We start from the raw sequence: 25341 nt of genomic DNA on the forward strand, positions 1-25341 counted from the left end.
CCATTCTTATTCTGAAGCACTATATGATCTCACAGATGGCTTCGTCAAATGCATTTCGTCCAGCAGATCTTAATTTGTTTGGACACATGAGCCATTGTGCTTGAAATCAGCAGAAGTACAACAGATTATTAGCGAAAGGAACTCTACTGCTCAGAGAACTTTGCCAATTGCATCAGAGACAAGCAGGCAGGCATAAAACAGATCATGATAAATTTTTAAGGACCACCCTCTGAATTTTAGTCACAAGAGACTGTGAGATAATGTGCAAAGCTTTTTGGAATATGCATTATTAAAACAGGTCTGTCTAGCTCTGAGACATATAAATTTCTCACCCAAAAATGTTTCATGAAACTAAAAATTTCCTTCCTTGATGCAGTAGATATATTCCATGATTTAAGAATTCAAAAGGAAATGCAAATAATTTTTATGATTTTAAATCATGTTAAAAAAGGAACATCAGCAAAATTAACAAACTAGCCATGAATAACTATGACTCGTCTTATAGTATTAATGTTAGTATTTTGAATGTCTATTGCATAAAAATAAGTAGTTTTATTGTAATGCTCCTTAGGACAGATCACAATGATTAATACCATGTGTTTTTTTATATGAGGCTATTACAATATCAGAAAAATAACCATTTCTAAGGTATTCATCTTTCAAAGTCCAGAACTGTTAGTTTTAAAATGTCGTATAGTACAAACATTTTGAGTAACGTGTACAGCATCTCTTTTACTCTTTACAGAATCAAACATGAATGCAATGAATTTCAAAGGATACTCATTTGGAAATTGGAGATATATTAATATTGGAATTATTTGGGGGTTGGTTTCTGGGTTTTGTAGAGGCTTTCAAAAGCTATGTGCAATTTGGGGGCCATGGTTTGGCACCTCCAAATTATACATATGGCATAAATCTAACAAAAATACTCTGATATTATCATAGCCAATTTCCCGTACTTAAACAACTTTGCTAAGATTAGTATAATAATTTCTACAAATTGTTACTGTAAGGACAACGTAATTATTTAAACTTGTTCCTCAACAATTAAATCTTCAATTAGTGAAATGATCCATCTTCGTCAGAAACAAGATGGCATCCTGACATTAATTCTTCTAGACAAGTAAAGTATTAGGTTCGCAAAAGAAAAATGACTTTTTCTGTAACAAAACTAACCAAGTCTTCTTCCAACTTTAATTATATGACTTATGTATTTTCTTGTCTTACTGCTATTTCCATGTTATCCTTTGAATATTTATTTGTGGGTATGGGTGTGTAAGTCTGAGTGGCAACAAATACAGCCCTGTTCAGTATACTTATGAAGTGCAATGAAGGCAAAACTAGAACATGTGCCAGCTTGACCTAATATTGCAAAGCTCTAATTCCTTTCTCAAAGTCTGCCTCACTTCCTAGAAATCTGGAATCAAACATAGAAGAGCTTATTTTATTATTAAAATCTAGAATGCCTTATCAATACCAAATGTTTAAACAAATGATTTGAACAAATAATTTTGCTTTATAAAAATGTAGAATTATATACACCATAGATTGCACCTTTAAATCTGCTAGATGTTAGGAAAGATAGAGAAACACAGTGTATAATCAGAAATTAATTTGTGTAACATAGAACGTATTTCATTTAGAAACATTTAGACAGCAAATTGTTTTCTCCTCGCCAATGCAATGATTTCTATAACAGATTGTTTTAGTTTACACGTGAATTTTGACCTGGATGAATGATGCTTCAAAGATCAAGGCTACATCTTGCCCTTCTAAAGGTCTGCAGAAGGTCATCCAGAAATGGTATGATGCACTGGAAGAAATTGGTCTGTAACAGGGAAGACTCTTTATCCATGTTCTGAGAAGGGTAAAAGAGGAAAGTGTAGGAAGCTTTGAAGAGACAAATCATTCTATTACCATCCCTGCAAACCACTCAGAATGCTTCAAAAATTAAAATATAGCATGTGGTTGTTTTGCTTCCAGATTTTAATGATATAATCTGGCAATGCTGGGTGGCTTCAAATGGAGCACTCTGGGACTCTTACACTTCAACTCCCATTGTTGGCAGGGAAATTCTGGATTCCGTACATCTTAACCAGTAGTGGGATTCACCTTCTCTACTGGTTTGAAATGTGAGCGCGCTTCACATGCACAGGTCGCTCATTAGGTTAGGGCAGGTGGGCGGAGCCTCCCACAGCCACTGCTACTGGTTCGCCCAAAAAACAAGGCTGAATACCAGCTCTGATTTTAACATTTGCCAAGGTTGAGAAATACTGATATAGACCACAGAATATGGCTGGCCCATTTCTGATCTAGACAAATTTATGTACTGTCAAAAACTAGCTAAAGTAAATTCCAGGACCAGTGAACAGTATGCCATATTTATCAATTACTACCATATAATCCCTTCAATTCTTACCAAGTTCTACATCCTGGTCATCAGTAAGAACAAGAATGATGTTTGGGCGGATATTCCGCCGGTCCCTTTGAAATCTTCCCTTCAGACGCTGATTCAACAGGAAGGCTGAACTGTCACCCAGCAAGGATAGGAGAGTCATTATGAATAATCCCATGGCAATATTACGGTGTGCCATATTGTTCTTATTTTGCATGCTCTTCGAGCAAAGTTGAGGGAGTATTTTCTGGTTCTTCCTCAAATGCTGATCTAAGAGGGAGCAAAAAAATTGAAAATGTAAAAAGTATGCAATAAAAATATAGACATATTTTACAAACCATTAATTTTAAATACAACCATTAAAAAAAAATCTCCTTTAAATGAGAAAACTTGACTATGCAGCCCTTCCAATTCAATTCCAAAACAGCACTTTAAGTGCAGCAGGATATACAAATAGGATATACAAAAGCATTTATCTATAAAAAGATGCATTTTTTGTCTTCCTTAATTACCCTATGGCCCCTGGAAAAAATGTGGCTACTTTAAATGGGTACAAAACAGTTGCTACATTTGCAATAGTGCATATTTTGAGGCATCTTTCTGAAGTATTTCACAAGGATTGTGAAAGCACATTATATGGCAATCATAGCAACGTGCATGCCTACAAAATCTGAATGAACATATACAAAATAGCCATCAACAACCTTCATTTACAATATATTTGCCCTAAAACACTTCAGCTTCAACTTATCATTTACAACAGTTAGAGTGGTAGGTAGCTAGATAGGCAGCAGGCAGGCAGGCAGACAGACTTTGAGTCATTGTTAACTCTATTAGCAATAGCAATAGCACTTAGACTTATATACTGCTTCACAGTGCTTTATAGCCCTGTCTAAGCAGTTTACAGGGTTAGTATATTGCCCCCAACAATCTGGGTCCTCATTTTACCAACATCAGAAGGATGGAAGGTTAAGTCAACCTTGAGCCTGGTGAGATTCGATCTGCCAAACTGCTGGCAGCCTGTGATCAGCAGAAGTAGCCTGCAGTATTGCACTCTGATCACTGTGCCACCGTGGCTTTTTAACTGCCTGGAGAAGTCCCTGCCATTTTCTTAACAAGATTTTCAAAAGTGGTTTGCCCTGCCATTTTCTTCCTAGGGCTAAAAAAGGAGGACTGGCCCAAGATCAAGAAGGTGACTTTGTGCTTAAGGCAAGATTGGGACCCAAGGTCTCTTGTTTCTGGTTTAGTTCGTTAATAACTACACCAAACTGGCTCTCTTTTCTAACTTAACCTTAACCACAAAAGAAAATGAAATGAAAACCCATAAATAGAATTGGCATTGGTATTAAGATCAGAAAAAGACACCCCAGAATAGATTTTTTTTAACATTTATAGTCATTAAATAGAGAAACAATCTGTTGAGTGGGGTTTATAGGTATAAGTAAAGAAGTGTTGAGTCCATCTTTCTGTTTTATTCCTTAAAAACCCTTTTTATTATACTAAGGCAATATACAGAAACTAACTATAGAATTAACATTTTAGGGCAAGGTAGCAATAAACTTACATTAATTCTATAAAGGTAATGGAAATGCTAACTTTCCTCAAAAATTTAATTGGTGTAATTCTCTCAAAGCAATGAAAAAAATGCATGCGTACTGACACCACAATTAAATTTCTTTTCATGAGTCTGACAAATGCAGGATTAACTTAGAAGAGTGCTATAATTAATTCTGAACTTTCTACACTTTTTGGCTGTGTGGGTAGATATTCGGTGTTATGTCAACAAGAGTGGGTCATTATTTTAAGTCAGTGAGTTTGTTTTTTAAAAAAAACACGCAGGTTGCTGAACTTGTTTTAAAAAGGGAAAACAGAGAACCTGTTCTTTAAACAAATCATAAGCTGCCATACTTTTTTATTTACTTGACATATCATATTTTTCAGAGTATAAGATACTCTGGACTATAAGATGCACCTACTTTTTGGGGGGGGGACAAGAAAACAAGAAAAAATATGCCTTTGCTTCCCAGCATCCATCTGGTATTCATCTGGCCCATTTGCCACCCCCTCAACCCGTTTGCCACCACCCATTTGCCGCTGCCGCGCCCTTTTTGGCCCGGCCCATTTGCCACTGTCCATTTTCCACGATCTGTTCGCCGCTGACATGGCCCATTCAGCGGCACCGATCCCCGTCACTAGGAACAGGTTGAAAATGCGACGTGCAGAGGCAAAAAACAGGATGTGGAGGACCAAAATGTGATGCGCCGAGACTGAAAATAACCAGCATGTGGGGGTCAGCGGGTGGGCAGGGCTTTGACAACATTTGGTGCATAAGATGCACTACAATTTTCACCCACTTTTAGGGGGGGAAGTGCATCTTATACTCCGAAAAGTACAGTAATTTTATTTACTTGACATAAATCAACAGTTGACATCTTTTCTTGTCCAGAATTTAATAAAACTGTCATGTTGATCAAACTTATGTGCTACCAGTTTCGTTTGACTCATTACATCTTATAATTGTTAAAGTATCCACAGTATATGTAACACTACAAACAATTAAACATTTACAATAAGTATAAAGCTTTAAAATGTCCACACTTAACTACAGTATATAGCCTTTTAAAACGATACATCAAAACATCCATTCCAGCACTTTTCTATCACAAAACAATAATCCTATTATAACCCCATGATTGTTATTCCATATCCTACAGATCATGATGACAAGAGAGCAACAGTATTAAAGCTTTGAAGGACTTCTGGAATAATTCAGCTTTTAATGCTATCTGGAAGGCTGTCACAGTCGCTTATAATCTAATATCCAAAGAAGGCTGTTACAATTTGGTGTTGCAACTGAAAAGCGCTCACTCTCTCCCTCCCAGCCGCCTGCCACTCTTCCTCTCTCTCACACACTTTTCTTTTCTCATAAAAGTGTGTATTTTTCCCAGTAGTTTATTTCACAATAAATATATCTATACATTTGTGCCAAGATTTACTTTGATCAAATAAACCTTAATTTAAAAAGTTCTTAAGCTGTGGCAAACTACTGGCCTGAAAGAAAAGGATCAAGAGTTGGCTACAAATAAAGACAGAAAAAACTGGAGAAACTGCACATGTATTAGTTGAGCGTTGGTATAAGAAAAATACTCCTCAAATGCATTTATAGAGTCATCAAACTGTAAGATGCCATTGTGGCTAGCTGCATAATATGTGCAAGAATCCAAATTAAACTTCTCCTTGAGAATATCTTTTTAAAAACCCTCTACATTTTTCAGTAATTAGTTTCATTGTTAAACTGTTTCTATCTTATGAAATTACTGCTAGGATTTCACCAACTCTTATTCCTATAACTTAACATTTATCATTGTATATTCTAGGATGATTTTAAAAAATGATATACTCTGTTTCCCTAAAAATAAGACTCCCCTGAAAATATTGCAACACAGCAGCAGCCATGAGGTGACCACGCTCGCTGCTCCTGCACCTTAAAAATAATAAGACCTCCCCGAAAATAAGGCCAAGTGCTTATTTCGGGGATCAAAAGAAAATAAGATCCTGTCTTATTTTGGGGAAAATATGGTAGCCTTTTGTTCATTTTTTTTCAGATATATTAAAGCAACCCTCCAAGAATCTCTCTTTTCTTTCACCAATACTTAAGTTTGTAGCCCCAGATCTTCTCTAAATCTGATTTTGAACAGACCCTTTTAAAAGTGTAAGGCTTAAAAATGGACAAAATCCTCAAGATGCCACCTGACTACTAAAAAAATAAACGATTAGAAACTATACTTCTGTTGATAAATCTAAACACTGTTCAACTATTGCTAAAGCATTTTTTTTCAATCTGTTCAGATCCTAGTTGTCAAGTAATCCACCTCAAATTTAACTAAGTGCTAATTAGAATGTCATTAGATAATTTGGCAAATGCTTTGCAGAAATCACAGTAATTTATGCTTACTGAAATGCTGACCTAATTAAGGAGGTTTGCTGGAATTTTCTTTGCTGGTCTTTAAGATGACAATAACAATTTGTTCTTCACTTATCTGATACTTTTGTTCTCTAGGATTTCACAAAGTCAACACAGTATATCAGCAAAATCCTTCAGCACTCTAGAATGGAATTCATTCAGAATTCAACTCATTCAGACAGATATTCCCTGACCATGAATCCTAAATTTAATCTTGCCTTTCACAATGGCCTAATTAAATTTATATCCCCCAGTTGGAAAAGACAAAGCAAAATAGGATTTGAGGAGTTCTATCTTCTCTTGTTATTGTTAAGTGTTAATATTTGCAATTTTAATTATGTACTTGCTGTACTGATTCTTTTTTCTTTGAATATATCTGAAGAAGCCCTATTTTTTTTATCTTAAAATCAGCTCAGTTCATTCTGACCTTTAGCTGCTCAAATCTCTTTTTTGTAATTAAGAACAGTCTTTTTCTTAGTGATAACTTTCTACCTCCTACCGAGGTTTTGTTTGTTTGCTTCCCTGATACTTAACATTTTTCATAGGTTTTTGTGCAGCTATAGTTTTTGTATCATTTCTTTCTTTTTCCTCTTTGCAATTCTGCTTTCGGGATCTTTTTAAGCAATTGCCACACAGCTTTAGCTCTATTTTTCGTATTTAGTTACTTCTGTCATGGAATCATTTCTCTGGTTTTATTTATTTAAAAAAGAACACTTAACACTCCAAAAGGTATGTTTCATTACATTTATCTTTAGTTTTCCTTAACTTTAAATAATCCAGGATTATTGCGCTCTTGGGCAGTTGCCCGAAATCAAAGTAATTGTTTTCTAAATGCCAATCTCACAGAGTCCGCTTTGGTAAAAATTATTGCAGCAGATGGAATTCTTTGTATATTATAGAAGAGGCTTTCTGGTTTTATTTCGAACATCTTTCCTGTAAATCAGTGCAGGCAAATTTCTTTACTGATAACAGGGATATTTGCAGCTGGTTGTATATGTAACACTCTCATATCTCTAACAAACGTGAGAACTATAGGTAATTCTCAATTTACAGCCATTCACTTAGTGACTAAGGTTACAGCAGCACTGAAAAAGTGACTTATGACTGTTTTTCATGCTTATAACTTATTGTAGCATCCCCATAGTCATGTGATCAAAATTTGAATGCTTGGCAACTGATTCATATTTATGACGGTTGCGGTGTCCCATGGTCATGTTACCACTTTCTGTGACCTGAAAGCAAAGTCAATGGGGGAAGCCAGATTCACTTAAAAACATTTTCCTAACTTAAAACCATTTAACAACTGTGGCAAGAAAGGTCATAACATGGGGCAAAACTCAATTAACAACTGTCTCGCTTAGCTACAGAAGTTTGGGGGTCAACTATGGTCGTAAATCAAGGACTACCTGTAAGTCTTACAGTTCCCGCCTTCGAAAGACAAGCTGATAGCTTTCTTTGAATCGTTTGCTGGTAACTGGACTGAAGATGTTATTTCATTGACTTGCTTATTATAAAGAAATGAGATGAAGAATTTTCTATCTGTCAGCTAAGAGGAGGTATTGAGATTAGAGAATCATTTATACCTGAGGTGAGTTGTTTGAGGATTTCTTTCCTTAATACATTTATCTTTTTTCATTTTTTTCTTCTAATCTCTATTATCTTTCATTGTTTTATTCAAAACTTTAAATAAACATAATTGAAAAAAGATATACTGATAATCAACAGTTCTTGATCCAGAGTTGATAGTTATGCAAGCACACGGCTTTAAAGCTAACATGTCCCTTATAAAGAGTCTGTTAATTTGTAGAAAGGGCAGGAAAAAAAAGTTACTGATTTGAACTAGCGTAAGAGCCACAGAAAACACACTTTTACTTTGGTAGTCAATCATTTATTTATTTGGATTCATTTACTAAGCTATCCCCATAAGATTTTTCTCAAGTCCTAACCCAGAGGTGGTTGATCCCGGTTCGGCCCAGATTGGGCGAACCGGTAGTGGCGGTGGCAGGAGGCTCCGCCCACCTACCCAGAGGCTTCTGCGCATGCACGCGAGCAAACCAATAGCAAAAAAAATGGCAACCCTCCACTGTCCTAACCAAGGAGATTGGTTTAACAGTGTAAAGCTAAGGACCAAGATTTACTGCTGAGTCCTTGTTGTTGTGGAAGCCTAAAGCTTTTGGCAGCCCACTTCAATAAAAAGCAAATTTTTCCTTGAGTTTCTTTTGACATGAATTACCGAAAAAGAATAAGACAAAGATAAAGTTACAGAAAATGGAATGCTTTTACATCAATTTGTCTCTCAGCTAGTAAATGTGGGATTCCCTACACTAATGGCATTTGTGTGAACTGGTGAGGAGGCTGTTCCATTAACTACTAAGAGAAAAATGTCCAGGTGGCTAGCGTGTAAATCACTCTTAGGCTCTAAGCATTGACACTTTTCACCAATGTCCCTGTTATGTCTACTTGATCAACTGTGTTCCATATTGGATAGTCTCAAATCAAGGTTTTCTGATCTTGTGCTTTTCCTTTTCTTTTAAAGGAGAAAACTGTTATTCTCTGTGTTTGCAAAGGCAATAAGCTAGTTTACACCTCACACCGACAGGGTTCATATACCTTACTAAACCAGATTGATAAAACACCTACAACTGGATATACACATGTTATATCCAAAGTAATAAATAATATTGGCTGATCATTTAGTATACTAAGAGAATAGCTAGGTTTCCATAACTTCCTGAATCCCCAAACATTCTAACTTTTGACTTGTTTAACATGTTATGTGAATCTATATTATACAGAAGTTCCTTAGTAGGTAAATCAGTTTGATAGGCATTTCATAGGAAGTTTTCTAATCTGACCAATTGTCCATTCCAAAAGCAGCAGTTATGTTCAGACTGAATTGCTTTCGTTGTTTTTGTATAGGTTGAATACAAAAATCTCAGTCTCTTCCCCTTAAATTTAAAACCACTGCTACTTGTCCTTTCCTGAGGATATAAAATAAGTTCTTCTTTGAGTAGCTGTTTAAATATTTACATCCAGTCTGTTACCTACTCTTATACTTATAGCTGTCTTCTGCATTATTTTTCTTTCAGAATTGAATAGCAAGTAGTATTTATCAGCTCCATATGTTACTTGCTATTGATTCCAGGGCTATGGCATGCATAAAATGAATTAGATTTTTTAAAGGGTTCTTAAATTTTTACTACAATTATTTGTTTTCAATACACTCTTGCGCTTACCACATCCAACCTGACACAGATGATAGCTGTGGTAGTTACCATTCCTATGACGCCAATGGAAATGTTTTAGAAAGTGGGCTTATCAAAGCTAGCATGAATGTGAATTGAACAACAAATTGAACACAAGGGGAAACTATCATGTGACCATTTTAGTACTTGCCAAACTTAGACCTGTTTTATTCTCATCACATTCTCTCAATGGCATTTAGTTGCATGGCTAAGCACTTGGTATTTTGATTGGACATGGTGCAGCATTTGCTAACTTTGGTAACAATTTGGAAAAAAAACCTGAACTTTTGAATTCTATGATATCATTCTATTCATACTGAATCTGAGGCTATCGTCCAATGCCATTTTTATGAATTATTGGAAGGTGTTAAATATGTTTTTCAGCAAATATGAAAGCCTATAGGGAACCTGTCTCTATGATACTTATACACATTTTCAGAACACATGTATTTTTTTAAAAAAATCCTTTTTACTAAGTTATTACGTGCCGAACACCTTCTGATTGCAGGCTTTCAGACAGCTTTAAAGAGTACTTATGAAGAGTAGCTATTTTGATAATGAGATAGTTGTAATGTGTGAAAATAGTTTAAACATCTATGTAGGAGGGGAAGTTGTAAAGTAATTATTTTGGCAAAGAATGTTTGAAAGCAAACATGCTGCTTTATGCTCACAAAAAATAACCATAATTTTATAGCTATACAAATATATACGAAACTGTAAACAAAACCATTTGAGTATTTTTTGTATTCAACGGGACTTGAACAAGAAATTCTGCTGTATCAAAAGTGTGAGCTCTGTCTCAATAAGTACAATATAATTTAAAATGCAAAGAAATGGAAGATGAATGAAAAAGGCTAAGTTGCTCAAAGGAAAATGATCTCAAAAGTGAGATGATACAATGGAATATAATTAATTTTTTTGTTTTGAAAACATAATGAGTATGAACCTACTGCCCATTCAAGGGGAGAGAGAAACATGAGCAAACTATGAAGATTAAGAACTTAAAACTTTAGCCAGTAACAAATACTGTTCAACTAGCTAATATTAAACTGATAAACTTATCTGTATTCCTAATTAAAATAATAATTCAGCTAGTAAACCTTCAAGAAAAAGGGATAATTAACATATTTTCTGCAATAATATTGCTTGTTAATAGGAAATTTTATCACATCTGTCTGATGCATGAATTTATTTTATTAAATTTACATCTTCCCTATTGAATATGGAAATGTGATGTTCAAATGAACATCTAACTATATACTTAAGTACCTCCACAAAAATGATGTAAATTGTCTAAAACATCCCTGAGTCATGTGAAAGTCTGGCAACCTGATTATTAATTCCAGATCTCTCCCAGATGATTAAAGTTGTGCCTTTGAGATGGAGTTTAAGATCTACATCAGAGGACCCAACTTTTGGATATCAAGGACCAGTTCTGTGGATAAATATTTTTCTCAGACCAGATGGGCTGCCTGCATCCCGCAGAGATGGGGCTTCGCTTGTTTGCGCAAACTGGTTGCTGGCATGCCATAGACCGGTGCTGGTCCATGGAACAGAGGCTGGGGATCCTTGCTCTATGTGATCTTGGAGGAAATAGATTATCTTGTCCCATTTCAACTGGTGTTCAGGATGGAGATAGCATTAGTTGGTGCTCCTTGGTTTCTCAGAGGCTTTCAACAGCATCCACCATGAATACGACTGATTTGTATAAAATTTTGCATGACATGCCAAAAGTAGACAGAGATACAGTTTTATTTTTTCAAAACACTGGAATGTACTGCATATTTTCATCCAAGCAATATATAAAGAATGAAGGTAAAGGTGTTAAACATCAAACTATGAAAAGTTGACTTTGCAATAATTTTATTCAACAAAATATTCCATTTCCTTCTGTGGAAAAAGTAAGGACACCCTTGGCTCTGTCATCTGGTATTGCCTGCCCCCTTTGCAAGAATCAATCTGAAATTAGGCTGGAAGGAATTTTTCCTCATTTCTCCCTGCAAAATTTCTTCAGCTATGCAACGTTTGAGGGGTTTCTGCCATGTATTCAGGTCACCTCAAAGCATCTCAATAGGATTTAACTCTGGACTTTGATTTGGACATTCCAGCACTTTCCATTTAGTTTCTTCATCCATTCTTTGGTGGATTTATGAAAATACTTAGGGTCATTGTAATGTTGCAATGTTCACTTTTTGTTGAGTTTCGATTTTCTGACATGGTCTCATGTTATCTTCAGCATCTTCTGGTATAATGAAAAATTCATGGAAAATTAATCATCATAGCAATTCATGATGATGAGTTGCTCAGGCCTTGATGCGGCAATGAAGCCCTAAACTATACCTTATCCACCACTGTGTTTTACAGTTGGTATCAGATTCTTCCAATGAAATGCTTTGCTTGGTTCTGGTACTGTGGCCAAATAATTCTACCTTTGCCTCATCCATCCATAGCACATTTTCCTCTAAAGTCCTAGCTTTGCCTAGGATGTTCGTGGGCCAACTTTAGTCTTTTCCTCTTGTTTTTTTCTTCTTCTCTATAGTAAATGTTTCCTCCTGGCATACCTCCCACGTAGATCTAATTTGTTCAGTTTCTTTTGAGTGGAAGGGTCATGCTCTTACACATGAGCAACACATACCAGAATTGTTTCTATTTAAGAAGTGCAGTGAGCTCAGATCTCTCCATTGGGAACAACAACCATTTACTCAGCATCAATATGCCTTGACTCTGGCCTTGAAACCTTGTGACTTTGACCAGTATTGGCCTGCAATCCTTCTACAATGTTTGGACGGTTGGACTTTGCTCGACCACTGCTGTTTTGGATTTGAAACTGGCTTGTTGAACTTTGGGGGATTTAGTTCCCCCAAAATAAATGTGTGCATTCATATGTTTGCATTCACATTATCTTTGCTGCTTGTTTGTTTGCTCCATAAACTTCTTGGTGAAGTTTGCAACCACCTCTCTGAATGTTTGTGGAGAAAGGACATTTTGCCTAGGTAACAGTCTATGGTTCTCCCCATTAACGCCATCTTCCTTATTCTCTCCACTGTCATAGTTAAGTGCTACAATTTGGTAGCAACATTTAGAGGGCTCCGATGATCACATCCAAGATTAGAAACTATATGTAACCTTCAGAACTTGAACATTTAGCTACTAAATGATTGTGTCAAGAAAACCTATACTCTCCATCATAGTATGATGGAGGTTAGGAGGTTAGTTGTTAACAAATTAACAAAAAGGTAATAGATATCTGGCTTGAAAATCATACATTGAAATTACTGATCCTCAACATTGCTTCATCACACTCAGTGCGAAAATTGAATGAGGTGCCTCCAAGTTCACGCCTGGGCTTTGCCCTCCTCAAGAAGTTTATATATATGAGTTCCGGTTCCGGCGGCGGCGGCGACGGGCAGCTCTTTGCCCGCTCCGGCTCCCCGGTGGGCTTCCCCACTCCTTGGGGGGCACAGGACACCCCGCAGAGGGGTCCTGCCGGAGGGGCGGCATTGCGGAGGTCTCCTGCAGCGGCGGCAGCCGGCGGGAGCTCTCTCGCGCGCCCAAGGCACCGGGGAGCAAGCTCGGAGGGCGCATCGCGTTTCCACGCCTCGCGCCTCGCTACAAGCCGACTGGAGAATGCTACAATTGAAGGAAGCAGCTGCGGTGCGGTGAGGTTGCCTCTCTCTTCATCCCTTACTTTGCATGAAGATTTGATTCAGCTTTTAAAACTTTAAAATAACTTTCGGAGCATTTTGGAGGTGCGGCTGGAGGGAGGGGGGTTTTCCCCCCCCCCTTGGACAAGCGGCAAGAAACAATTTTGCTCTCAGCCCCCGGGGAAGGAGGAGGGGGGAGAGCCAACGAATGAAGCCTCACTTAGGCTGAGATGATTTTCTTTTCAATTTAATTTTACATATTACAATGATTTGAGGACTTTTGGAACTTTTTAAAACTTTGTTACGCCTCTGTGCCCAAAACTGGCAGGGCAAGATGGCACACTTCCGTTGTCTTTATGAACTCTGAAACCTGACTCCACCTTTAAAATTCAGGCTTCCGGTCTTTGTCTCCGTGTCTCCCAGAGGAACCTCTTGTGGATTGGTATTTTTTTAACCTTCTAGGGGAAATTTTCTATCTATTGCCAGACTTATTGGAGAGATTCTCTTCTGCCTGGTTATTCTGCTCCCGGATTCACCTGGCTACCCTTCTTTTCTAACTGCTTACTTCATATTTGGACTGAACTTTTAACGTTATAAAGGATGGCATCTAAAAGACCCCCTCCTGGAAAACCTGGCTTTGCCACTTCTGCTCCAACATCCGCAACATCCAGTCCAGCCACACAGTCAAAGATAACAGAACTGATGCAACATAAGACTACAGAGATGGACTTTCAACAAATGCTTCAACAAATTCTACAGGGCCAGGAGGAAATCAAGAAACAGTTAAGGGAAATGAAAGATGAAATTAAAGAAAATCAAGCCCAAATATATAAGAACTCACAAAGACTGAATCTTGTGGAAGGGGGGGTGGAGGAGGTGAGGGGGGGGGGGTGGAAGCTGTGCAGAAAGGGAACAAAGATCTTGACATCCAACAGATGAAATTAGAATTTGAGAGAATGTCCTATTATCTTAGATTTCAAAATGTTATAGAAGAAGATGGGGAAAATATAAGGGACATCATGACAAACATTCTGGCTGACTATACACACAAAGAAAAACAACAGATGGGGTGGGATATAGATCTGGTTTATAGAGTGAACTCAGCTTATGCTAGAACACACAATGTACCCAGGGAGGTTCACATTAAATTCCTTAGAAAAACCACAAGAGATGAAATTCTGGGTGTACAAAGGGGGCAAGCATTGACATATCATGATATGGAGATAACCATTCTGAAGCAGATCCCTAAGAAGATTAGAGAAAAAAGAAAAAATTATTCGCAATTAGCGAATAAATTATACCAGAAAGGGGTGTGGTTTAGATGGTTGATGCCTGAAGGTATGCTGATATTCTGGGAGGAGACAAGAATCAGAATTAATTCACCCATAGAGGCGCAGGCCTTTATGGAAAAAAATAAAACACTCCTAGAGAAACCACCAGACACTACAACGGACACGCAGGACACGGGAGGGGCCAGAGCTCTGCCAGTGGAGGGAGATGGGGCAATAGCAAGAAGACTCAGATCACAGAAATAAATATGAAAATCATATTATTATAAATTGACCGAAAGTGAAAATGGAATTATATTTGGATTTTATATTGTAATGTTTAATTTGATTGAATTTAATAATAGAACTAATATGCTGATTATAATCAATTATATACTAATGCATTATATATAAATGTACGCTATGGGTATGGAGGGAGGGGGGCCTCACACACTTTGCAACTGCCAAAATTTGTATACCTGTCCATTTACCCTTTTCCCTATAAATTTTGAAAAACCAATAAAATTTTATTACAAAAAAAAAAAAAAAAGAAGTTTATATATAACTTAGATGAATAGAAGAAATGTTTTTTTTCCAGTGAAACCAGTCTATCAGGGTCTACCCAAATATGGGACGGAGCATAATGCCTCCGCTTTCTCCTTATAAAATATAAATTCAACGAATGGAAGAAATGTTTATTAAATTTGCAGATGAGATAAAACTGAGTGATATAACTATTAGCTTATAAAGCAAAAACAAAAACACTCTTAAGAGACTAGAGAGATGGCTAGAAATAACTTTCGCTGTAAAATAGAAGCCAATGAACCAATATATAATGGGGAACATCTGCCTGGAGAATACTACTCATTATTAATTAATAGTAATTAATTGCAAACTGAATCAGCAGCAGATGCAGTTTGAGGCAGGAATAGAAATATCATTCCCAAATCAAGGAGAACAACTGTTCAACTGAACTGCATATTGGTCAGACCCTATCTTGAGATCAGCTTTGAGTACCATACTTTAAAAAAGGTTTCAGACAAAGATAATAGTTTAGAGAATGGCAAGAAGGATGATTTTGGAATATGAAACTAAGTGGAACTATGTTCATGGACAAATAACTGGAAATGCACAACTTTAAGCAGTTTGATAGCGGAACCATTCTCCCAAGATGATGATGGGCTCCCCTTTACTGAACATTTTAAAACAGAAGATAAGCAACCATAAATGGTACATGTTTAAATGTGGATTTTTACAAAGAGCAATGGATTGGGCGTTAGGATTTCAATAGCCCCTTTCAAGTCCAGAATTTTATGATCACAAATTCTCAGCATCCCATATTGTGTATATTTTCCTGATCCTTTGCAAAATATATCTGGGTAGTTATTATGGGGAGCAACTTCATAGCTGGAAAGATAACATTCTTCTTGCATTTAAAAGTCTCTGGCAAACTATAATTGTGAAATTATAGCATGCTTGAATTTTTTGTAACTATGCTTTTTTCCTATTAGCTATAATAACAGTTGCACAATGCTGCAATGACTTGAGATGGGAAAATACATCCTAACAACATTGAGAGACAGACATTAGAAATTGGAAAGGGAAAAATGAAAGTAATTATTGTCTTGAGTCCAGTAACCAGAATCTCTTAGTTAGGCAAGAGCTCCAGTAAATTGGGAAATGACCATTTTACAAGCAAGATAAAGGTTCAATATTACAAAGGGAAAGATCCACATTTCTTCCAAACTGACATAAGTCAACCTACTCTATAAACCAATTGACTTTGTGAGTACATACAAATTTGGAACAGTTTCTGAACTGCTGCAACATGTAGACATTTCCTAAGAGCCTTTATTTTAAGAGGTTTATGTTCACCTCTTGGGAGAGTAGAAGATGTGACATAGTCTTGTAATTTAAGACTAATACTGATCATTTGGCAAAGTGAACTGGATAGCAGGAATAAAGGCTAGGCAGGTAAGTTGAATGAATGAGTAAAATAAATCATTATTTGGCCCTCTGTCGAAAACTGAATTATAGCAAAATAAAGACTGGGCTGAAGGATCTACTGAAATAGATTTTTTCAGAGCCACAAAGTAAAAAAGGAATATAATAGGACATTATGGAACACTCATCCATTAATCAGAGTAGTTATATAAATACAAATTCAAACATTAAGAAATATCATATCCATCAAATACCATGTGAATGCTTAGTGGGTTAGAAAAGAACATAAAACTTAAGTTCTCTCTTGAATTCCCCTTTTATTTTAAAAATCAATTGCAAAAATTATAATAATACACAAAGCTAAAAAATAGCAAAACACCAGGATCTGCAATTCTATGAACTTAACTGAAAGCAAGTGTTGTGTAATTCTAGAGGGCTAATTTCAAGTAAATGTATTTATAATTGGAATGGAAGAGAAATGTAATTAAATCTGTAGCTGAAATACAGAAATAAAATGGCAAGTAAGACTGACGGCAATAGTAAATTTGGAAATACATAGTACTAGCAGTAGCTTGCACCTGCCAGTGATACAATATAATTGATAAATTATGCCAATGAGTTTTTAAGTGGATGAAATTGCATAATACATCTTATATTTCCTATCATTAAAAAAATCCTCATGATTTCACTCCTTAGGAATTACCTAATAAAACAGGCATGATGGTAATTATATCATCAATCCTGCCTTTTATTTGAGATGTATATATATATATATATTTGTGCACAAGTATTTCTCTTTCCATTCTCCTCATTTTCATGCTCTGGTATAGACTGTTTTGAATTTGAAATGATCAGAGTATACTAAAACTCCCATATAACCAATTGTAATTTTAGGGGGTACTGGATTGTTACTAAGGTTAACATTTTCTACCAAGACTACTTTCTTTCTATCTCACTAATGTAAAATGTCACTATCTGTTTCATACAATATTCCTGTTGGAACATAACATGTATTATAAATAATATTTCTACATTTTTATACACACACACACACAGAAGTGAGAGACTACAGAAGGGTTTTTTTTTTTGCCTTTCTAGAAAAGTCTAATACTAAAGTATGAAAAAGAATAAAAACTGAAATCATGACTATGACAGCTAGAAGTTCCTCTAATAGAGCTAATTTACATAGTTGAGTTATTTGGAAAATTATACCTTTTGTTCACATGTCTAACTTTTCATCAAAAAATAAGAAACCATTCCAGGCACTTTTTAAAACAAAATATTATGTAACAAGTGGTTTAAAATGATTTCTGCCACTGTAGCCTACAAACAATGGCAACTATAGTCAGACTTCCTACAATTTTTCTTGTACACAAAAACATACATTTTACTTATAAATATTCTCCTACATAGACCATTTAGCATTTCCTCAAACATGTTCTCTACTTACATTGAATTAAAGTAACGGGTAAGGAAAACTGAAATCTTATATATCTGTATCTTGAAGTAACTGCTTTTGATGAGATAGGTGACTATAGAAATTTGATAAATAAATAACAAACTTTCCACTAAAACAAATGGGAGATGCTTCCAAGTACCTGTATGGAATGACTACAATTGACTCTACAGGTAAACTACATTATTATAGAGCAGGAAAAGCTAGTCCTTCTAGACAGCTTCACCTTTATTCTGATTCTTAGTCCAAAGATTTCAGAAGTAACAAATAAGAATTTGTTTCAATAAAGCTTTCAGAAGTTACACCAAGTAATTTTCCTGCTATGAATAAGCACCCAAATAATTAACAAAGTTAAAGCTTCCAAGATACAAAAATTCAGGATGCCTAACAGCTGTGCCTATAGGATCATTGTATCTTAAGGGACTAGATAGTCCTAGGTTGACAGGACTATCTAGTCCCTTAAGACAGGATGCTATTTCAAACATAAATATCAAACTTTTAAAAAGACATCTGGATAATTCTTACTGCATCTTAAGGGTGCATCCTAAGTATTTTTGTTCAGCCTAAAAAACACAATCTTCCACTCTTCTGTTCAAGCTAGTCTAACAAAAGGCTACACAGTATTCTTAGATATAAAGAGACGTCTATTCAGTTTCTTTCACTTCTTAGGAAGAGGGGTTACTTACCAAAGCTGAAGTTGTAAGATTGGAGGGTTTTTTTTTGGGGGGGGGGGGGGTTAAGAGAACGGACTGTTCCTATGATGCCAATGAATTAACGGTCTTTAGGGACAGTGAACACAATTGCACGTTAGTTGTTTCATTTTTAAGAACGGTCCTAGGTCAAAGAAATGTTCTTTGTAAAAGAAAACACCGGAACCGCTCGCTCTGACGCTAGCCGAGCGCCTGGAGACTCAATACTGGTCTTTGGGGTGGGGTGGGGTGGGGATACTTCTTGAGTAGCTGTCGGAGGACCTACGTCGGTGAGCCTACTAACACCGAGACGCCAATCCATACACATTACATCGAAGCATATTCAATCCATGTTTTTCATTACCTCTCACCAAGCGGCCAGTCCTCAAGTTAAAAAAAAAAGCATACATACACGTGTCCATCGGACAAAGTGCTGCCAGAAGTAGGAAAGCAGAAAGGCAAAGGAAGCAGCGGGGTTGTTCTGGGAGGGGGCGCACATGGCCAGCCTGCGGAGGGCAGCGCCGAGGCATCGCGCGGCTCCCAGTCGGCGTCACCCACCCAGCTTCGGTGTCTTGTCTCCCCCCCCCCCCCAAAAAAAAACCACCTGCGAAGTTGGGCATCGAAATTCTCTCGACCAAACGGAAACCATCCTCGCCCGGGTGGGTCACATCGCCCCACGCGCGGGGTCAGGGAGACCGGGCCTGCCAAGCCTTCGGGGAGAAGAGGCAGGCAGGAGCCTTCGCAGAGCCCCACCCGAGGCTCCCGGACGGAGTTCGGCGTTTCTCCCGTCCGGGTCCAGCTGTTTCCCACTCACCCACCCGCCGTCCTCCCACTCACCTGGGAACGACTCCATGGCACTCCGCCCTGTCCTTCAGCAGCGGTTCGCCTTTCGCGCCGCTGCCGTGGCTGCAGCCGCCGCCGAGCCCGGGAGGACGCCCCGAGATCGCATCTCCCCTCTCCTCTCCTGCTACTTTCGCCTTGCCGCTCTTGCTTGACCCCCCCTCCCCGCGCTTGCTCCAGTCCTTCGGCCCCCGTCCGTTCTCTCCTCTCGGCTTTAGTCCGTCCGTCCCCCCTCAAACCCTCCTGGGGCTCTGCCGGTTGTCTCGCGCGGCGCGGTTGAAACGCTAAGTGCCAGCCAGGCTCATCCGTGCCCGGGCGAGGAGCGAAGCGCTTCTCCTATTGCTCCCGCCGGTGCTGATCCAAGCACTGGAGAAGGCGATTATGTCCCGATCAAAGGCAGCGGCCAGATCCCATTTCAAAACAGAGCGGGAGGGAGGAGCGGGGAGAGTGTGGGACGGCTTTTTGTTTTTTTTTAGTTAATTTATTTCTAGGAGGATCCTCCTCTCCCATCTTGACGCAATCCCCAGGCGGCTCAGTGGGGGTGGAAACCTGTTCCATCGCCGGGGGCATTTGTCAAAAAGGCCGAGGAAATCTGTCGCGATCAGCCCCTTTTCTCCTTACCTCAGGCATGGCTGGGCGGGTAAACTTCACCTCGCGTACAAAAGCAAAAACACTCCGGCCCTCAAACTTTATCCCTATGAAGACATTTCTTTCTACCCCGTCTCTTCCTTCTCCTCCCCACAACGCACCCATTTCTCCCATTGTCAGAAAAGTCAAGTTTTTCTTTCCATGGTATCTCTTGTCTATGAACCCCAAAACTAACCAGCCTCACTGAGCCAAGTGTGTAAACTGAGGCGCTGTGCTTATTTTATGATGTGGTGTGTTTTACAAGCTGAGGAAGGGAATCCAGTCCATTATGGTTACATCTCTCACAAGAAAAAAGTAAATAAATATAAATATATAAAGAGAAAGAGCATCTGAATCCAAGGCAAGAGATGAGGGACCTACTTCCCCCCCCCTGAAAAAAAAATCCCTACACTGATTGGTCTTCTTCAAGTCTCTCCTGTGGAAAGCACCCTTCATAGACAAAGACAACTTTAAACAAATATATTGGGTATTTCAGATTGGTGGCTGCAATAGTTACAGAAGAAAATCTATGTTTAAGGAGAGTTGCTGAGAAAAAAACCAGCTTCTTTAGGAAACTGTAAATAATATGTAATAGCAACACACAAATGCAAGATTGTGCCTGATTTTGACAGGAACTTCTGGATCTTTATAAAATAAATATATAGCAAATATCAGGTTGGATCTAGAAGATAAAACATGGGACATGAAGCTGAAAATCTAAATGGCATATGTTATGGAATTAAGCTCCCTGTTAGAGCGAGAATGGTATTTTTTTTTCAAATAGTCAGCAACTATGTCGAGCAGGATCCAGCCAATACTTTTTTATTACACTAAGAAAGGTACATGATCAAATCAAATATTTTCCATTGCAGATTGTAAAAATGGCTGCATTATTATTATGCATCTGGCTAACATCTGGCTAACAATCAACCAGATGTTCAGACTGGATTTGGCATTTTTATCCACCTGTCGAGTCCTTCCCAAGGACCTGGGATGTTGTTTGTTGATGTTAAAGATATTGTTGCAGAATGTAGGCTGTTCCGAATAAAGCTGACTCTTGCAATTGACCAATGGTGATTTGGGCAATACCTAGGATGTTCAAGTGGTGCTTCAGTTGTTCTGAGGTTGCATCCAAGGAACCTATTACTACTGATACTATCTTTACTTTTTTGCCACAGTTGTTCTGTTATTATGTTATTATTGTTATTATTGTTATTATGTTATATTAGTGCAATTCTGGTAGTATTGAAAAACATATGACTACAATCTGGGTGTTTAAGTGCCCAACTCACTATTACAGTATTAGAGGAAGCTGTGGTCATGTGATAACCATTTGCAACTTTGACGGCCGCCTTCCCAAAAGCAAAGTCAGTGGGGAAGCTGGCAGGTAAGGTCACAAGTTACTTTAGTAAATGACTCATGCATGGCTTGTGCTGGCCCTCTCTCCGGCCTCCATGATTTGCACACAGCCTGAACTGGCCCTCCCGTAAGTCCTGCGTAAACTGTGCCAGCCCTCCCCAGCATTCCCCTGTGAGTATGCCTATGCTCCTTACCTCAGACTCCTGCCTCTTCACGCATAATCACCCATACCACACTACCTATCTTGAGGTTACATCAGGGGTGAAATTCAGCAGGTTCTGACAGGTTCTGGAGAACTGGTAGTGGAAATTTTGAGTAGTTCGGAGAACCGGCAAATACCACCTCTAGCTGGCCCCAGACTGAGGTGGCAATGGAGATTTTGCAGTATCCTTCCCCTGCCACACCCACCAAGCCACACCCACAGAACCGGTAGTAAAAAAAATTGAATTTCACCACTGGGTTACATCAACTGGGACTAGCCAGGATTGCCAACACTAAGCAATGTGGTCATTTATGATCACTTCACTTAGCAATGGCAATTCCAGTCCCAATTGCTGTCTTAAGCTAAGAATTACTTGCATTTAATTGGAATGTCCATGTTAGATGGTAGGTGTTACTTGCAATGGTTAGACAATACTGATACAATTCTCCTAAGAATTATTTTAAAGGTAAGATATTATTTCAGGAACTGTTATATGTATAACCTTTATTTCACCAATACTTTTTAATAAAACAATTATATTCTTATTATCCTATTTCTCCTCCCCCCCACTCCTACAACCCTTATTGAATAGTTCATGGATAAATGGAAACCTTTTAAATTAATACCTCATAAAGTTCTCGTTTCAGTTGTGAATATATAGAAAGGAAAAATGAAGTCAGTGAATTGAAGTGAGTGTTCCATATGCTGTTGGAGCAGGACAAAATGGAGCAATAAAGTTTTAAATTGGATACATTCTTGATGACATAGGATTTTATAATCAAATTACTTTTACAAGAAGCTTTTAAAAAATGGAATAGTGAAATACTTTTTTTAATGTTTAAAAGAATACTCCAACAAATAGGTTTTCAATCATGGAAAACTGATAATCTGAAGATAGAAAAACTATGTGATACTTTATCTAGAGATAGTCCTTATTTAGTGACCACAATTGGGACTGGCAACTTGGTTAAGTGAAGCTCCAGATTTTGTGGGTGCTATATTACAGGAGGTTTTTAAGAAGAGATGGGACATCCATCTGTCCACAATGGCATAAGTCTTCTGTTTGAGCAGAAGATTGGATTAGAAGACCTCCAGATCTCTTCCCACTCTGTTATTCTAAATTCTAAGTGGTCACTAAGTGAAACGGAGACTGTGCTTATGATCTTGTATCAGCTTTCCTTTGCTTTACAGATTTGTGAAGATCATAAATACAAGGAAAGTTGCTTTTCATCAGTACCATCGCTCTGAACAGTCACTAAACAGAGACTATCTATTACACAAGTACCTTCAAAATATATTTATAAGAGAAGGAAAAGATGTGCTGAAAGGTGTGCAGAAGTGCTCATGCTTTTCAGTAGGATTCTATTTTTTAATTGTTTACTACTTCCAAATAGAATTCAACCCAAAGTTCTCACTTAAGACACAAATGACCAACTCAGATTATCACATTATACAAAGACCCAGCTTTCTGGAGAAGGTTCTAATGGTCGAAAAGATGGAAAAAAAAGAAGACGAGGACTATGAGCAACAAGGTAGATGACCTTAATGAGGCAAATCTATGAAGCTGCTAAGAGTCAACAACAATCTGATGGAACATAATCAACCAACCAACGTCATTAAAATTTTGTCACAAGGTAACTTCCATTTTACACAATGTTTACATTGTATGAGCACTTACATAAAAATTTCAGTCAAGGTTGATGGAAATTATAAAAGTGCATAGAAAGAATAACATATTCCCTGGTTGGTAACAAGTTTGCAAAGTAAATAGGCTGGTTGGCATTGGGTCAAAAAAGCAATGAAGTTAGTTTGTTTCTCTAGTGAATTGGAAATGGGTTTAGAGAAAACAAATATGAAATATATAGAAAGAAAACATGTTAATATGTCATGTTGCTTCTGAGTATCGAAATTCATATGCAAAGTATGCACTCCTAGTGATTGCTAGAAATTGTTAACAATTTACATTCCAGCCATAAAAAAGCCCAGCTTTAGCTATTAAGTCAGGTATTAAACTACAACTTCTATTTTCCTCCAGCCAGTATGGTCATAGCTTATAATATTTGTAAGGACCTCTCCTCCTTTTTCAGAATCCAAGTTATTTTTCTCTTTAAACCAGATTTAATTGGTAAATACTTCAAATGGAATATGCCTCCTATGAAAGAAATGCCTTCTACAAATTGGATGCATGACCATCCTACTATATTTAACCTTTCTTATAACTTTTTTGTACCTTTTCTACTAATTTTGCCAATACAAGAAATTGTTGACCTATGACTACAACGGGGATCATAATTTACATTGCTAAGCAAGATGTTATTAAGTAAAGTCACACTCAATTGTATGACAGGGTTGCTAAACAAATTACCGCAGCTGTTAAGTGAACCATCTGGATGTTAAGCGAATCTGGTTTTCTTCACTGTCTTTATTTGCTGGAGCCAATTGGGAAGATTACAAATAGCAGATCAAATGATCCTGATTCATCATAAATGCATGCCCAAATTTGGATCATGTGACCGTGGAGATGCTGCAATGGCAAGTATGAAGACTGGTTGTAAGAAGTAGTGCAATTCAGCCAGTTCTACCCGGTTGGGGCAAACTGGTAACAGGGCGGTGGGAGGTTCTGCCAACCGATCCGGAAATCATCATGTCTCATTTTTGAAGCTCTTTGCATGTGCGGAAGGTCTTGTGCATGTGTGTAGGTGGCGCAGGAAAGCGAAGTGAGCAGGCACGCTCACATTTGCAAACCGGTAGCGAAGGTAAGTTGATTTCACCCCTGGTTGTAAGTCACCTTTTTAGTGCTACTGTAACTTCAAACGGTTGTTAAACAAATGGTTGTAAATCAAGGATGACCTGCAACCTATTTCTCTTTCAATCTATTTGCAATCTATTTCTCTTTTGAGCCTCACCCTTGCTTTGTTTCAGTGCTGAGCACTTCAGATCCAATTCCAGATTTTAACAAAACAAAAGTACTTATTAATTTCAAACTGTAAAATGGGTAGGCATGCGTGACAGCATATACAGACTGAGTTATGAATGCCGTGGTCAAAATATTACAAAATGTAATGTCATTATATTCTAAATAAAAAAAAAACTCCATTACTCAGTCTGTAGTTTGGGAGGTAGTAGCCTGGTAAAAGAAAGAATATCTCCATCACCTTAATAAGATTAGACCAGGGGTGTCCAAACTTGGGAACTTTAAGACTTGTGGACTTCAACTCCCAGAATTCCCCAGCCAGCATGGCTGGCTGGGGAATTCTGGGAGTTGAAGTCCACAAGTCTTAAAGTTCCCAAGTTTGGACACCCCTGGATTAGACCTACATGTTGTGCTACTGCTGAAGTTCTCATTTTACACTGCAGGTGGTGAAGGAGTTCAGATAGACTAAAATTTAGACTAAACACTAGAATATGAGCAAAATCACAATATAGATTAATATAGTGTTGTTGGTTTGACTTCCGAGCTTGGCAATTTGGTTGCAAACATTTCATCTCCATTTCAGGAGGCATCTTCAGATTGTGCTTGTCTGGGGGAGCACTGGCTTTTAAATACTTTCCTGAGTCCTGGTCTGACTTAAAACCAGGGACTATGACTCAGCAACTACAGCCAGCCAATCACATAACCTGAAATCAGTTTAGGACCCAGAAAAGTATTTAAAGGCCAGTGCTCCCCAAGACAAGCACAATCCAAAGTGCACTGAAGATGTCTCCTCG

The 25341-nt window shown here is 37.8% G+C and overlaps 1 protein-coding gene across 3 annotated transcripts in view; it reads right to left on the reverse strand.

The window, feature by feature from the left end:
• The window catches only part of SULF2 (sulfatase 2), a 182351-nt gene that overhangs the window by 103444 nt on the left and 53566 nt on the right, over positions 1-25341 (reverse strand). Inside the window, exons 1-2 of one of the 3 annotated variants that reach the window (XM_081947014.1) lie at positions 19443-19619; positions 2420-2665 (exon numbers count right to left, since the gene is read on the reverse strand). In XM_081947014.1, coding sequence (XP_081803140.1) covers positions 2420-2665; positions 19443-19458 — 262 coding nt within the window. In that variant the 5' untranslated portion in view covers positions 19459-19619. Of the gene's footprint in view, positions 1-2419; positions 2666-19017; positions 19051-19442; positions 19620-25341 lie in introns of those variants that run through there. The other 2 variants (XM_081947015.1, XM_081947016.1) reach the window with 2 other exon arrangements.

Source organism: Natrix helvetica (genome assembly GCF_964273705.1).
Source record: "Natrix helvetica genome assembly, chromosome: 3".
Lineage (NCBI taxonomy): Eukaryota > Metazoa > Chordata > Lepidosauria > Squamata > Natricidae > Natrix > Natrix helvetica.